At 37.8% G+C, this 16997-nt stretch overlaps 1 protein-coding gene across 5 annotated transcripts in view; it reads left to right on the top strand.

Annotated features, from left to right (window-relative positions):
* The window catches only part of anks1b (ankyrin repeat and sterile alpha motif domain containing 1B), a 207248-nt gene that overhangs the window by 133520 nt on the left and 56731 nt on the right, over positions 1-16997 (top strand). For all 5 annotated transcript variants that reach the window (XM_016278922.1, XM_016278944.1, XM_016278938.1 and 2 more), the window contains exon 12: positions 3907-4081. In XM_016278922.1, coding sequence (XP_016134408.1) covers positions 3907-4081 — 175 coding nt within the window. The remainder of the gene's footprint in view (positions 1-3906; positions 4082-16997) is intronic.

Below are 16997 nucleotides of genomic sequence, written 5' to 3'. Positions count from 1 at the left end.
GACGTTCCAGAGTCACACACAATTCTTAATATTAAATGAAGATCCGCCAATGCCAGAGTGCAGTGTCATATCAGTATCAGAGTGCATATATTAAACTGTGCTGGTTTAAGCTTTCTAAGGAAATGATATTACTCCTAAATACATTTTCTTTTTATAATATTTCCACATGAAAATAGCAAAGGAAGCTGGTAGGGCGTTAAAACACCAACCAACCAACAGTATGCTAGTACTAACACTACTAATAATGATTATTATTTATATTATTATTTATTATCTATATACTTTGCATAAAATGAGCAAATACAAACAGATGAGGATCAAACCAAGAAAAAACAAAACATAGTTAGAAATAGTTGCACAAATAGGAGAGCAAAATACAAAGGGAGCCAATGCAAAACAAAATTGCAGAATCAATTAAGCAAAGAAGAAACTAAGTATAATTGTATGTTAAGAAACTTTTGTATGTTAACACACAGGTCATGTCCTCCAAAAGGTTGATGTTTCCCATATCTGAATATTTAACCAAACTGAGAGGTAAGAATAAAGATAAATTGTTCAATACTGAGCTAGTCTGAGTGAGCATATGAGGCCAAAAGATCTTTGAGAATTGTATTGTCAAAGGAAACATCTGTCAGGGAGGTGAAGAGTTATAAATTGGCCGGAGGCCGTAAGAGGTAAGCAGCAGTCATATTATACTTTATTAGACATGGACAGAAGAAAGAAACTTGATTTAAGGGTGGATGAAGCATGTATGGTAAAGAGCTTTTGATTTAAACTGATTTATTACGCATGAAAGTTGTTTTTTGTATATAGCATAGACAACAGTTATACCTGCTTTCACCCTCTTTTTACTTCAGTCTTCTTTGCTTTTTCTCCAAAACCATCTTTTTCAAATTCTCTTAGATTTTCTCTTTTTATTATTTCAGTATTCTTTTTTTTCATCTGTGTTTTGAAGTGGTGCCAGGTTTCTGCGAAGTGCGTGCGTGTGTGAAATTAAGTCACTTAAATCAGAGACATTTTTCTCATGCAAATGAATTAATTTGGCATTTTGGACACCTGTGATGCAACAGGAAGTGAAGATGATACTTATGTAAGGCTTCCTGTGGTTATACAACTGCTTGACTCTGCACATAGTCATCTCTTTTTGTTGTTTTCTCTCCCTGTCTCGCTCTGTCTCTCCCTCTCGCTGAGCAATATGTATCTCACATCCATTCCATCTCCTACTTGCAGGCTTTTTCAAAACTTTCTTCTCTCCTGCAGACAAACTCTGTTGCGTAGTGCATTTGATTTTTGTTGGGATGTCTTTGCAGAGGTTGTTAGTAAAGGAATGCCTCAGAATAGCATACAAACTTGAGGGTGGGATCTATTGATTTGAGCCAGTAATCTACTATGCAGGTTATCTAGCATGTGCACAGCAAAATGCTATCAACCAGACAGAACACCTTAGCAACTGTGTAGCAACAAATCCACCTCATTTTCGCATTGTTGCTGTGAGTTTTGTATGGGCACCATGGGCAAAAAAGGGGTAACACTTTATTTTAAGGACCAATTCTCACAATTAACTAGCTGCTTACTAGCATGCACATTACTAGCATATTGACTGTTTATTAGAATCAGAATCAGAATCAGAATGAGCTTTATTGCCAGGTATGTTTACACATACGAAGAATTTGTTTTCGTGACAGAAGCTTCCACAGTGTAACAGAATGACAGTGACAGAACAAAAAAACACAGATAATAAAAAATAGAACAAGTAAATAAGGAATAAAAATATATAAATCGACAATTGTATGTGCAGGTATATTACAATAGACAGTTTTGTATGTACAGGTACTGTATATTGTAATTGTAGGTGTAGACTGAGTATGAGTGTTAGATAAATAAGTGTATGAGTGTATAAATAGTGTGTGTTCCACAGTTATTGTTAAGTGTTCATGAGATGAGGGTTTCTGCCTGTAGGTCGGTATTAGATGAACTAAACAGTGATCAGAGAGTCCTAAAGCTGCCCATGGAACAGAGTGATATGCATTCTTTATTGTGGTGTAACAGTGATCCAATATATTACTGTCTCTAGTGGGACATTTTGATGTGCTGTCTGTATTTTGGCACTTCACGGGAGAGATTGGCTTTATTAAAGTCCCCGAGAATGATTAAAACAGAGTCCGGCTGTTGTTGTTCTGTCTTTGTGATCAGATCAGCGAGTTTCTGTAAAGCGGAGCTCACGTGTGCTTTGATGTGCTGTCTGTATTTTGGCACTTCACGGGAGAGATTGGCTTTATTAAAGTCCCCGAGAATGATTAAAACAGAGTCCGGCTGTTGTTGTTCTGTCTTTGTGATCAGATCAGCGAGTTTCTGTAAAGCGGAGCTCACGTGTGCTTGCGGAGGAATGTAGACACTGACGAGAATGAACGAACAAAACTCCCGCGGCGAATAGAACAACTTGCAGCTAATGAAGAGCACTTCCAGATCTGAACAGCACATCTTCTTTAACACAGTTACATCTGTACACCACCTCTCATTGATGTAAAAGCATATCCCGCCGCCGCGTGATTTCCCCGTTGATTCTGCGTCGCGATCCGCTCTGAACCCCTGAAAGCCCGGGAGACTCAACGCGCTGTCCGGAATGGCGTCTTTCAGCCAGGTTTTCGTGAAACACAGAGCAGCAGAGTTTGAAAAATCCTTATTTGTCCGGGAGAGCAGAAGGAGTTTGTCCGTTTTGTTGGCTAGAGAGCGGAGGTTGGCCAGATGGATGCTCGGCAACGGCATTCTGAATCCGCGCTGTCTGAGCTTGACGAGCGCGCTGGCTCACTTCCCCCGTTTGCGTGTCCTGAAGCGCTTGATCAGCACAGTAGCTCCGCCGACTACAATGTCCAGCAAAACATCAGAATAGTCGAAAACTGGTGAAATATCGGGTGGTGTGTACTGCCGAATGTCCAGCAATTCGTCTCTGGTGAAACTGATTGCAGGGATATAACTAAAGACAGGACAAACCAACAAAAACATAAAAACAACTGCGGAGCACGCCACGGAGGCAGCCATCAGCGTCGGCGCCATCATGATTATAATGCACATATTAATGCCTTATTTTTTATTTTTAGATGCCTTAATCATACCTCATACCTAAATTTAACAACTATCTTACTAACTATTAATAAGCAGCAACTTAAGAGTTTGAGGCAAAAGTTATAGTTAATAGTGAATATGTGTTCCCTAATTTAAATTGTTACCAAAAAAGGGGTTACGATGAATTCCAAGTCATTTATGAAAACCCATTTTTGAATGTGAATTTATCTCACAATTTAACTTCATATATCTCGCTTTTTTTGACTATTTCTCGTATTTGAGACTTTCTATACCACAAAATGTGATGCTATATCTCTCAATTGCAACTATTACTAATAACTGCAATATCAAATCTCACAATTTGGCTTTATATCTCATAGTGTGAATTTATATATTTGAAACTTTAGCACACTTACCTACCTTAGTAAGAAATGGGTTTCCATTTTATTTTTGTTTAAAAACAAGTTTGATAAAATTCTAGTGAATCTTAAACATGAACATTGCTCAGTGAAACATGACCACCCTCAGTCTGCTGCTCTTAATTTTCTGCACATTTATGCATTGTCGTTTATTTTCACAGTCCAGAAATGTGATACCACTCTTTTCTAGTGACTCCAGCAGCCAGTAATTGGTTATGTTGTACATCATTGCTTTCCACGTGGACTACGGTGCCTCACAAAAGGCCTCCAATTTCCTCATTTTATTGAAGTGTAAATTCTACATTACAATTTAGATAGAATTACATAAGGATCTGTTGCAGCAGACTTGGCTAATATAAAATAGGCTTATAAAAGTGTCCTCTTTAAGTGACTGATGCTAACATTACACTCTTTCCTGTCATAGCCAAAGCAACGGACCTCACTGTCCTCCTCCCAGGACGTCCAGAAACCCCTGCAGAACCACAGCGGTGATCCTTCGGAGGTCAGTTCATCACTCGGCTACGCCAGCTTCAGCACCAGCCCTCCCATCAGCCCCGCCAACTGCTCCATCGGATCGGCCGAAGACTACAGCATCACTGGTACGACTGTCCTTTCTTTAGCATTTAATTTCCTCTTGTTGTCTAGAGGATGAGATTTCTCAAATATAATCCCTTACGACAAATAAAAAAGACACGATTTGAGAAAACTGCTGACATGCAGTAAGAATATGGAGGTGTAAAAGTGTTGAGTGTCTGAGTGAACAAATAATGGTAGCTTTGGGACGCATTCACTTTCTGTTCACAGGGATGCTGTTTCTATAGGCATTTCAGCCAATGAGATCACAAGCTGGATAAAACCCGACCCCCCTTTACGTTTCTCATACAGACATGTTTATTTCAGCAGGAGGCGTCTCTCTTGATTGGCTCAGAGTGCTTGTGCCAACAACAGAGTGATTCCTGCTGCTTTGAGCAGCACTACTGTAAAAGTGTGACTAAATTACTCATCAAACCACCTTTTAATGGCTTGATCGGCGTTTTAAAGTGCCGCTCTGCTACTCGGCCCTGTATAAAACCGGCATGAGGGAATGTCCTCAGTCTGAATTGTTGCACATAGAGAGGCCCGCTGCAGACGCACCATCTCAGCAGACGCCAGTGTTTTGGCACGGGCGGTTTCGCTGCCAAGGCCGCCACTTCCTGCCTGTCATTTCCTCAGCATCCACCTACGGCACTGCTGGCCGAGTGGGCAATTGATGCTGTTTCCATGGCGATGCCATTCCTGGTGCTGAGGTGGGGTAGTCATGGTGACGCTGGTATACTTCGCAGTCCGTTGGTTTGTACTAATGCTGTGCACATGCTTGTCTGGCACCCTGATCCCCTGACGCATGTGTTCAGAGAAAATGGGGAAAAGTAGGGAGGAGGGAGAGAGAGAATCTAATTAGAAGAGTTACTGCTTATTCACTTTTGCCAAGTTTGCTGTTTTCAGTTTAGATACAGTCGGTAACAGTGGGGGATGTTGCAATATCTACCTTTGTTAAAAGTGTTTTTCCCCCCTTTTTTACTTACCTCGTTCAGTCAGGGAGCATCCAAAATGAACACCCACCACTTTTTAGTAAGAGTTGTAGTTGGCAAGTAAATAAAACAGTTATTTGTGAGTTGACCAGTAAAAATATACTTTAAAAAACAACTTTTTCCATTAGTAGTTTATCATGGAGCACTAAAGCTGTTATTTTTCCTCCAGATGTGAAATAACTCTTCTTAAACAAATTGATATGAGAAACAAAATGATGTGTCTTGATGTTTTTGCGACAGGTACAGTTTCACGCAAAGATGGAGACTGACTCATCTCTGCATTGAGTGACACAGTTACTTGCACTATTTGTCTCTAACATGCTAGGGAACATTTGTTAAATAATTATTCAGGTATATATGCAGTATATTGTTTATTGTTTATAAAAATATATATATATATTGTAAAATTCACACACTACTTGTAATTTTATATTGTGAAATTCACACTTTGCACAGTGCATTTTATGGCTGATAGGAAATGTATTATATTACATTTTTTGTTTAATTAAATTTTTTTTTTTTTTTTGCACAGTGCTTTTTATGGCTGTTAAGAATTATTTATTTAAATTCTTTATTAATTAAATAAAATAAAATAATTTAAATTCAATCCTTTCTCTTTTTATAGCTGATAGGAAATATGTATTTTTTCTAGGGTTGCAAAACTATTAATATAGTGTATTATAAATACACACATATATTAAGGAAAAATGTTATATTTATATATTATATAAATTATATACAAGTATAAATATATATATATATATACATGCAAATATTTTTTTTTATATATCCATATATGTGTGTGTATTTTATTTTATTATTTTGCACAGTGCTTTCTATGGCTGGTAAGAAAGATCTATTGCTGGTAAATTCACTCCCCATTGAAAACTGTGTCAAATTTTCTACCATTTATTAAACTCAGCCACTCGTATAGATCCCAATGGGAGTCATTACCTTCATCTCTGTCGCTCCCAAAAACCTCTCCACCTGTGGATGTGTCACAGGAGGACCTGGCAAACCTTTAACCAAAACCTAATTTGGCCTGTGAGTTACACGACTCTCCTTGGCCACATCACACACCATTCCCTCTGTACAAGACAAGCGATCTCTTAAAGAAGGCAAACGGTGATAGATAGCGAAGAAAATGTCGCTGCAGCATACAAAACCCTTTTGGTGCTGCAGGGGAGTTTATATCTCTGTTTGCCAGGTCTCTACTGTGAAAGGGGCCTTTTCATCTCAGTCACTCTCCAGTCTAACAGGGGGCTTTTCAAATGGAGGGGTCCTCTGCTCTTCTCTTTGATGGCGGCTCCCTGACGGTCTGCCCTAATAAAGGTGTCCTGTGTCCCACTGTCGCAGGATTGTGTAATGGTGACGCGTTTCATGGGGTTTTTGAGCTTGTTTCATCCGGTGGCATTAAGTTCTGAGATTCTTTGCCTTGAACAGAAGCAGATTTTTGGGTTATCAACATTGAGATCTCATAGTACGTTCAGTCGATTCAGTACTTTTATTTAATTCTGCTGGCATACGAAGACAAAAAAGGGCCAACACAGGAATGTTAGCATCTCCTCTGAGAGTCCAAGACATGAATTCTAAGCGCTGTTGCGATTGAAGTTGCGGATCAGAGTCAAAATCACAGTAAAGGCATTGAAGTCCTCTCTCTGCAGCTCCAGGAATAGATCTCACATTTTCATGCTTTCGTTCACCCCATCTTCTTTTTTTTCCATCTTCCTCCTCCTCAATATTTATTAGCTTTATAAGGTCCATTGTATTGTTGCCTTGGCAACTAGTGTTGAGTGAGGAGCGCATTGTAGTTTATTTGATGCCGCGCCTTCATAGGTGATGAAATTAAGTTCTGTCGTTTCCCTATAGGTGCGAGAGAGATGGAGAGATAGACAGAGGCATGATGAGAGTGTGGAGAAGACAAGTTCTCATCGCTTTGGGTTACCAAAGGTGGTGTATTTTTATCCAGCTGCGCTTGGTGCAAGCATTATTGATGTGGTGTTTTGTAACCGTGGAGAAAAATGAGTGAGATTGCAGCACTGCGATGCGCATAGGCCTTTCAGCTGCGAGATACAGTCAAGTTGTTCTCTTTTTGGTCCCAGGCATGATAACCTGCATCCTTAACCCCCACCCAACTGAAAAGTTAAGCTGTGATTTTCATCGTTGTTGGCAGAATTCAATATTAGAATATTTCAATTGCAGTATTGTTTATAATTAATATTTGATTTTCTTTGCAAGCCTTTACTTATGACTTTGGAAATCGTAATTACCAAGGGATGGATTGGAATAAATTCAGATTATAATACAATTTATGCATTTTGCAATTTTTTGGACATTTTTGCAGATTGTGGAAAGCCTGAATGAATGAGTACAAACTGCTTAAGTAAATTATGATACAGTAACAATTACAGTAGCTTCCATGATGATTCTTTAAATAACTGCCCCAACTCTGAACTTAAGGGCTCAAAGAAAATACTGGGTTTCCGACTGGCAATTACGGTGGCGTTCTTGTGCATTCAACCAGGAAATACGGACATTCTGACATCACTTAATGGCAGCATCAGTCTGTGGGCATCTTGGTAACACCCTTGGGCAGCTATTTCCAGACAAGAAAGCACATCTACTTGAATGAAGAAACAATGAATATATATATATATATATATATATATATATATATGCACGTATACATATACATGGATATACAGGTGCATCTCAAAAAATGTTAATATCATGAAAAAGTTCTTTTTTTTGTAACTTATTTCAAAAAGTGAAACTTTCATATATTCTAGATTCATTACATGTAAAGTAAAACATTTCAAAAAAAATTTTTGTTTTAATTTTGATGATTAGCGCTTACAGCTCATGAAAGTCAAAAAGATTAAATTATGCTCATTTATGCACTCAATACTTGGTCAGGGCTCCTTTAGCACAAATTCCAGCATCAATGAGGTGTGGCATGGAAGAGATCAGCCTGTGGAACTGCTGAGGCACTATTGAGCCTTCAGCTCGTCTGTATTGTTGGATCGACTGTTTCTCATCTTTCTCTTGAAAATATTCCATCGATTCCATATGGGGGTCAGGTCAGGTCAGGTCATGCTGGCTGGCCAGTCAAGCACAGTAATATCATGGTCAGCAAACCACTTGGAAGTGGTTTTGGCACTGTGGGCAGGTGCTAAAGTCCTGCTGGAAAAGGAAATCAGCATCTCCATAATGCTTGTCAGCAGATGGAAGCATAAAGTGCTCCAAAATCTCCTGGTAGACGGCTGCATTGACTTTGGACTTGATAAAATGCAATGGACCAACATCAGCAGACGTCATGGCACCCCAAATCATCACAAGCCGCTTTTCCACTGTCGCTGTCCACTGTCTGTGCGTTTCTCTTTTTAGAGCGAGTTTACTTCAAAAACAGTGGTTTTATCCTCTTGTTGCTGGAAAATATAACGTAGCGATTCAGTATTTAAACTGTTATTAATAAAAGTCATGGGGCAGTGTTGACAAGTTTCTTTGCTCCTGGATGTGTGAGCTGCGTGATATCTGATGTGTGTGTTTGTGTGCGTGCGTGCGTGCGTGTGTGTGTCAGTAAGCAGAGCATTAATATAGAACAGTAATTAAAGGCTCTAATGCACACCAGCACACCAGTATAGGTGTGTGTATTGTAGGAGCTAGATGACGTATGATGACGTGTGACGGCATAGTAGTGGTGTCCCAATTCTTAGGGAAATATTTTCAATAGAATTGGGATTGGGCCTTAATATGCTTTGATACAGCACTCTTGTGAACAGCCACCCCTTTCAGTAATGACCTTCTGTGACTTACCCTCTTTGTGGAGGGTGTCAATGATCATCTTCTGGACCATTGCCAAGTCAGCAGTCTTCCCCATTATTGTGGTTTCAAAGAACAAGAGATACCCGGAGTTTATACTGTAGGGATGGTCATTTAATGAATCTCAAATGTAAATATTCTAATATTTTGACATACTGTTTTTTTTACTTTCATGAGCTGTAAGCTCTAATCATCAAAATTAAAACAAAAAACTTTTGAAATGTTTTACTTTACATGTAATGAATCTAGAATATATGAAAGTTTCACTTTTTAAAATAAGTTACAAAAACAAATGAACTTTTTCACGATATTCTAATTTTTTGAGATATTAGTATTACAATTATAAGCAGAGGAAATTGAGTTACATTGTAAATGTAAAATTGAAAAGTCAGAGCTTAGGTCAGAGTTTAGGTCACACTTTCTTTTAAAGACCAATTCTGGCCATTTTGGTCCCTATGCTAAAGTGTTACCACATTTTATGTATATTTTACAGAATGTATTTGATGGTTACATATTTACATAATTTGGTCCCTATGCTAAAGTGTTAACACATTTTATGTATATTTTACAGGATGTATTTGATGGTTACATATTTAATTACACTACAGTACCGTACAGTCAGTATTTTTGTTTTTTTTAAGAAATTACTGCTTTTGCATTAAATTCTTTAAGTGTCAGTAAAGACTTGTACATTGTTACAAAAAACAAGTCAAATAAATGCTGTTCGTTTGAACTTTATATTCATCAAAAAAATCCAGAAAAATGTATCACGGTTTCAACAAAAATATTAAGCAGCGCAGCTGCTTTCAACATTATTTCTTGATTTCTGAAGAATCATGTGACACTGACAACTGGAGTTATGGCTGCTGAAAATTCAGCTTTACCATCACAGGAATAAATGACATTTTAAAATATATTACCATATAAAACATTTCATTTAAATTGTAATACTATTTTACAATATCACTGTTTTTACTTCTTGATCAAATACGTTTAGCCTTGGTGAGCAAAAGAGACTTCTTCAAAAACATTAAAACATCTTACCAACCCAAAACTAATAATGCAGTATCTTAAATATTTATTCTGTATGTTGTCAGCCCTTTTAAAAATAATTTTGATGTATTTCTTTATTATCATTATTATCATTATTATTATTATTATTATTAAATTCTAAAACTTTAAACTTTGCCTGAATTTCCTAGTTTCAATATGAGCTCAGACTTTTAAATCCCACTTTGTTGGTAATTTTGCACTAATCATCAATAAATCATGACACAGATAACAATATATACATAATACATTTTATTTAAAAATAATTCTTGGTCCACTAGTCTAGAATGCCTATATGAGTTGATTGTCTCTCTTAATTGAAAGATGGACTGTCCTGAGTGTCTTCCCGTCTTCTTCTGTACTGCCTCATAGAGTTCTTCAAATGTCTAAGAACTATAAACTGACCTGATGGCCACTTATGCTGGTCACCGTATTAATGGAGTGTTTTGGTGTGTGCCCATGCACTCATGCAAGCATTATTGTGCGCTCTACTCGTCTTTATGACTCAGTGTGCTAACGGGGCACCGTGGCATAATTAAACACCATCATTCCATTAAAGAGAGTTTGATTAGAGGATCTGTGTGTGTGTGTGTGTGTGTGTTCCCTGTAGTGCAGCCACCCACAGGGATTCAGAGATCACAGTCCTGTGTGTTGAGTGGTTAGATAAAAATTAATGTTTTTATTGTCCACCCATAAACACACACACAAATATATGTGCAATTACAACTGTATAAACACACACACACACGTATCATCTGAACAGTTCTGGTTTCTAATGTAACACCAATCTAACATCCCTCTTCTGACACCATGCAGACCCCACAGCACTTGTCGATGCTGGTTGCCTGGGAGATCTGCAGATTGAGACAAATGGTAAAGCTACAGCGAATTCAATATTTCATAATTGTTTATGATTCCTGTGGGCATATAGAGAGAGATACATGGCAATTCCGTATAAGAAAGGGTATATTGAATAGTATATGGTGCCGGTGCCACCCATGAGAACTGAGAGACTGACAGACGCATAGACTGATTTGAGTCCATGTGCATGTATATGTCGGGCAGCAGGCCCTTTAAGATGTTCGGTGATTGACAGGTCTGATATTGTTCTGTGGCTTTTAATATCTGAGAGTGAGTCAAAGATGAACAGCACAGAAATTGAAACAAGATTGTACCAGACGTGATGCTGAACCCTTGCCTGCAAGCATAACCTAACTTACCCCTGCTGATGTAGCGCTCTCGCTCATACACACCTGCTTTATGGCTGTCTGTAGGCTACACAAGCTCATTTTTTGTGATTATTTATGTTAATGTCACTACAAGTTTTTTGGCTATTGGAATTGTATGCTAAATGCTTGAGTTGAGATGTTTGATAGCATCGCTATTACTATTGCTCATACTAGTGTTAGTGATATAAACAAACCTCAAATTGTAAGTACACTTCAGTACGTTGAGGAAAGGAATGTTTTGACACTTCATAGAGATTGATTTTGTGGTTGGTTGTGATTGTGTTTTTGGGGGTTTTTAGCACAATGCTATGCGATAGCTAGGACTTTACTTACTGTCCCAAATCAAAAGAGCCCAAATGCCCTGTGATATTCTGGTCTCTATACGTCCCTCCTTCAATGTAACTCTATGGAATTTGTCACATTTTTCACCCTTTTCATGATCTGCCAGGTGAAAATCACAAGTCTGAGCACTTAATTTTTTTTTCTTTTTTCTTACTTTTTTCTTACTTTTTTCTTTTACTTTGACCCTCTCGCCTGTCACCCAACCAGGGATGCATTTATTTGATCCAAAATACAGGAAAAACAGTAATATTGTGAAATATTATTACAATTTAAAGTATTGAATATATTTGAAAATGTACAGTAATTTATTAATGTAATGGCAAAGCTGAATTTTCAGCATCATTACTCCACTCTTCAGTGTCACATGATCCTTCAGAAATCATTCTAATATGCTGATTTGGTGCTCAAGAAAAATGTCATATTATCAAATGTTGAAAACAGTTGTGCTGCTTAGTATTTTTGTGGAAACTGATACATTTTTTTTAGGATCTTTGGTGAATAGAAAGTTCAAAAGAACAGGATTTGTATGAAATAGATGTGTTTTTTTACTTTTGGTCAATTTTTTTGTGAATAATTATAGTAAAAAAAATCTTTAAAAATGTCTTAAAAAAAATCTGTTATGTTAAGTCATAGATTTTATTTCAGTATTGCATAATTACTGTATCCTGCAGACCCTAAGTATATGCAATAGTAATATTGATGTTTGCCTTAGTAAGCACTGAGAAGACTTTTCTCTGCACTATTAGAATATTACAGTCATATATTTATTTATTTATTATTAAATGTAAAAAGCATTGGGTACAGATAAATTGTTCTCTCTCTCTGCGAGCTGCTGTAGGTCTGGCAGGATCTCTGGCCCTATTTTTGGCAGGAAATGGGTGCAGTTCAATACGGCGCAGTAAACATTTGTTAACAAGCAATTAAACATGTGGCCTTTAATCCACTGGAAAAGACAGCCATCAGCTCAGTGTGTGTGTAAGAGGCTCAGCCTATTCTGCTCTTTTTCAACTGTTCTCCATCGTTACCTCCTCCTGCGTTTACAACCCCACCCTGATTATGAATTTCAGACTAATCTAAATAGACAGATAACTTCAACACACAGTGAGCCACAAGTTCACATATGTCAGCTCACAAATACATATGTGCAGAATACTCATCTTTCAGATTCTCTCTAAAGCTGTGACATGGCAAGACATGACAGTGTGATCGAGTATGTGCACAGATGAGCGTGTGTGAGTGTGTGCACAGAAACCTCACTGGAATGTTGTGTGGTGCAACAGTGGCCCTATCAGATATTTGAGAATGAAAAACTACATGTAAACGAAGGTGTGAGTGTGTGACCTCAGAGGTGGGAGCCACATTCCTCACAAGATCCTTCTCCGGGAAAGTCCTGCTGGCTGGTTTGCTGCTTCATACCCGTCCTGCAAAGGTAAGAACGAGTGTGATAGAGGTTTTCAAGGAGGTAGGTGGTGTAGCTTTATTGCAGTATGTGGTATTTTTAACCATGGATGGTTCTCCATGGAAATGTTTAATGGAGGGAGGGGAGATTCACAACTTTTTTAAGAATATACACTCTTTTTAATTTAACCCCTGTCGGGCTTCAGTTTCGCTCTTCCCTGGCGGCCCAGCATGCACTGCAGCTCCTGTTATATCACTCACTCTGGCTGATGTTCTCCTCCCTGCTGTTTACTGCATGTTCTGGAGGAACTCTTTGCGCTAGTGAGTCAGAAATACAGCAGTGTAAGCCCATCATCTTGACAAGACCCCCGTAAGTTGCTCTTACACCCCAGCCGTCTAGTCACCTGAAATCAAACTTCAGTCCTCATTTACTTTGCTTTCAAAACAGCAAGTGGTCCATATATGACTTGAGCTCTGTATTCTGAAAATCTCTCTCAAATCTCATTTGGGTTTAAGTATGTTAAATAGGATGTATCATTCTTGTATCATCCTTGTTGGACTCATTCTTGATGTGTCAAGTTTGAATATGAGCAAGTGCAAATGAGAGTTAACCTTGTAAAGCCTGAAATAAAATAATAGTCCTTTTTTTTTAAATTGTTTATTGAACCTTTAAACAACAATTTGCATGCATGCATGTCATATTTGATACATCAGACTTTTATGGCTCATATAGTATGATATAGGAGCATATAAATGCCTTAATATTAGCCACATAACTTCAAAGGCCAAAACTGTGAAAAGATATGTAATTTGCTGATATTTATATGCCCAAAAAGTAATGTGAATAAATGAGATCTTAATCTTTAACAGTATAACAGCCTATTTACATAAAACTGCATACAAATATCAGTTGTCACTCCATATCTCCCAATAATATGTCTTAGTAAGATGATATTTAAATGTTTATAGTAATTTTAGGATTAAAGCTCTGTACTTTTTATTTTGGTCGGGTAATGCAATGCAATACAATGATAATTGAGATATGTATAAATAAACGTTTCTCCTGTTGTATCATATATGATACATTTTAAAATGATTTTTAATAAAAAAAATAATAATGTATGGATACTAAAGTAAACCTACAACAGAGTTTTCAGCAATGTTCTGATCACAGGAAATCTGTATCAAATATGATACAGTAGGCTTTATAGTATTAAGATATATAGTAAACGAGTAATTTTCAATCTTTTCATCAGAGGCTACAGTGGGGAAAAAAAGTATTTAGTCAGCCACCAATTGTGCAAGTTCTCCCACTTAAAAAGATGAGAGAGGCCTGTAATTTTCATCATAGGTATACCTCAACTATGAGAGACAAAATGAGAGAAAAAATCTTTGACAGCTCTTTGGTCTTGGCCATGGTGGAGTTTGGAGTGTGACTGTTTGAGGTTGTGGACAGGTGTCTTTTATACTGATAATGAGTTCAAACAGATGCCATTAATACAGGTAACGAGTGGAGGACAGAGGAGGCTCTTAAAGAAGAAGTTACAGGTCTGTGAGGGCCAGAAATCTTGCTTGTTTGTAGGTGACCAAATACTTATTTTACCGAGGAATTTACCAATTAATTCTTTAAAAATCCTACAATGTGATTTTCTGGATTTTTTTTTCTCATTTTGTCTCTCATAGTTGAGGTATACCTATGATGAAAATTACAGGCCTCTCTCATCTTTTTAAGTGGGAGAACTTGCACAATTGGTGGCTGACTAAATACTTTTTTGCCCCACTGTATGTAATATTGGAGTGGCCTGGGCTCCTTTTATGATACTTCTTTTGGAGTTTGGAATGTAATAAATTGTGACAGTTTAAATTTTTTGTGTAAAAATCCTTTTAAACCTGAGAAATTTGCCACAGATGTTAGTCAATTGCTTTTTGCACCTGGTCTCTGCGTGTTCTCTGCTAGTCCATCAAATTGAACGGGATGGATTTGTTTTTATCAGGGCATGATCTCCCCACTGTTTTCGCCTCAAAGCTGGAGCTTCTCATATGTCTTCATAAATTACCACAAGTAACCCAAGCGATCTAATTACGTGGGAAGAGTTCAGACGCTGTGCTGCAGGATAGATTTCCTCCCGCTGACCCCGAATCAGCCTTTTGTACCCTGCGTGAGCTTTTGATGCACTCTCTGCTGTGCTCAGATAAGACTTGAGCACTTCTGCTGATATCTCTGTGATTCTTTGCCCTGTGGGTCAGTTCAGATGGCGCCGCAGTCAATCTGCAGTAGATCGCTTTCTATCTATCTGTCTGTCTGTCTTCTTACTTTCTCTGTTTCCTCTCTCCCTTCTGAAGGCCAAGAGCTTTGAGCCCATGATTTTAGGAAGCCACTGTGCTGTTTCCATGACTACCGGATGTCACCTTTTGCGGTTGCAGATGTAGATCTGACCTGAGAGGAATATGGAAAAAGCGACAGATATTAGAAACTATAGAGGGGGACACACTAAAATACATCAATGCTCATTTTGGTTAATTTAATTCTATATTATGCTATATAGTTAATATAGTTTTTGTTTTATTTAATTTTACTTCATTTAATTTTATTTCACTTTTTTAATTTAATTTCATTTTACTTCATTTTATTTTATTGCATTTTATTTCATTTCATTTCATGATTTGATTTGATTTTTATTTATTTGATTTTATTAAGAAATTTCCAATCTTAGATCTCAAAGCACTTCAGACATTTTCAAAAATAACTGTGCAGATTCGATTTCTCAGAAAACGTTAAAGCCCATACACACAAAACAATCTCTTTCCCCGATACCTCTCGTAGTTTGGTGACACATCTCTCTCAGTAATGGCACAGATCTCGGAGCAATCATACCTTTATATTACCCATACATTGTGCATTTTATTTGATCTGTTTCCCAGAAACTGAAGTGAACTTTCCATTATGGCTGTGTAGGTGTGCTGAGTGGTTTCTATACTGTAGATGGTTATCCACTTCTGCCTTGCTGTGAGTCTGGTAAACACACTCATTTTTTCTTTAACATGCATCTTCACTGTATGCTTTTATTTAGGCTGTTGTTGTTTTTTATTTGATGTTAAATTAATCAAATACTGTATGTTCTTAAACTATTTACACTGATATTAGACCTATTTCAGAATCAGTATTATGAGATTGTCGGCATCAAATTGTTGTTTTGGGAGGCTCATTTGCATCTTTATTATGGGGTAAAGAGGGCGGAGGAAGTTTTAATGGAAAAATAGCGGAAATGAGATTGGAACAGTTGAGCCATGACACTTTCTTGCAATGTAAACACAGTGTCTGTAGACAGACGGATAGAGTCAACCTACCTTTTTTTTCTTTTGATCCTTTTCAGTGCGAGTTTTTCCTGCAGCGTATTTGTATTTGGCTTCTCGCAGTTGACGGTCAAGGCCTCTCTGTGATTTGTATGCCAACCGCTGTTTTGTCTGAGATGGCAGTGACCTTTACGACTGTTATGATAGCTCATGTTGTTTCTGTCTCTCTCTCAATGGATGAACTCATCATGGCATTAAACTTACGGTCCTTTCGCTCTAGATGATCAAAACTGACACGAGCCCTTTTGTACAACACTATCCTCTCTTTTCAGGGTCATAAGCAAATCTGGGACTTTAAAGGATTGTTTCAGTCATCATTTACTCACCCTCATATCGCTCCAAATCCGTATGACTTTCTTTCTTCCATGGGACATAAAAGAAGAAATTTTTTTAAATGTACCAGTCACTCTTTTCCATGCTATTATGGAACTGGAGCTTTCAAACTTCAAAAGTGACCATAAAAGTGAATGGTGAGTGAATGATTCCAAAATTCTTGTTTTTTTGGTGAACCTCCCATCTTAATCAAGACCTGAATAAACCCAGTGACCTCTATGAACCGAGATCTGTCCTCAGTTACACTACAGATCACACACTGCCTGAGGACAGATGCTTTTAAGAAGTCGTGGCCTAATGGTTAGAGAGTCGGCCTCGTAACCCAAAGGTTGCGGGTTCGAGTCTCGTACCGGCAGGGATTGTAGGTGGGGGGAGTGAATGTACAGCGCTCTCGCCCACCTTCAATACCACGACTGAGG

The sequence above is a fragment of the Sinocyclocheilus grahami genome, unplaced genomic scaffold, assembly GCF_001515645.1.
Source record: "Sinocyclocheilus grahami isolate Dianchi unplaced genomic scaffold, SAMN03320097.WGS_v1.1 scaffold8.1, whole genome shotgun sequence".
Lineage (NCBI taxonomy): Eukaryota > Metazoa > Chordata > Actinopteri > Cypriniformes > Cyprinidae > Sinocyclocheilus > Sinocyclocheilus grahami.
Note: the sequence above shows the minus strand (reverse complement) of the source record. Positions and strands in the feature narration are given on the sequence as shown.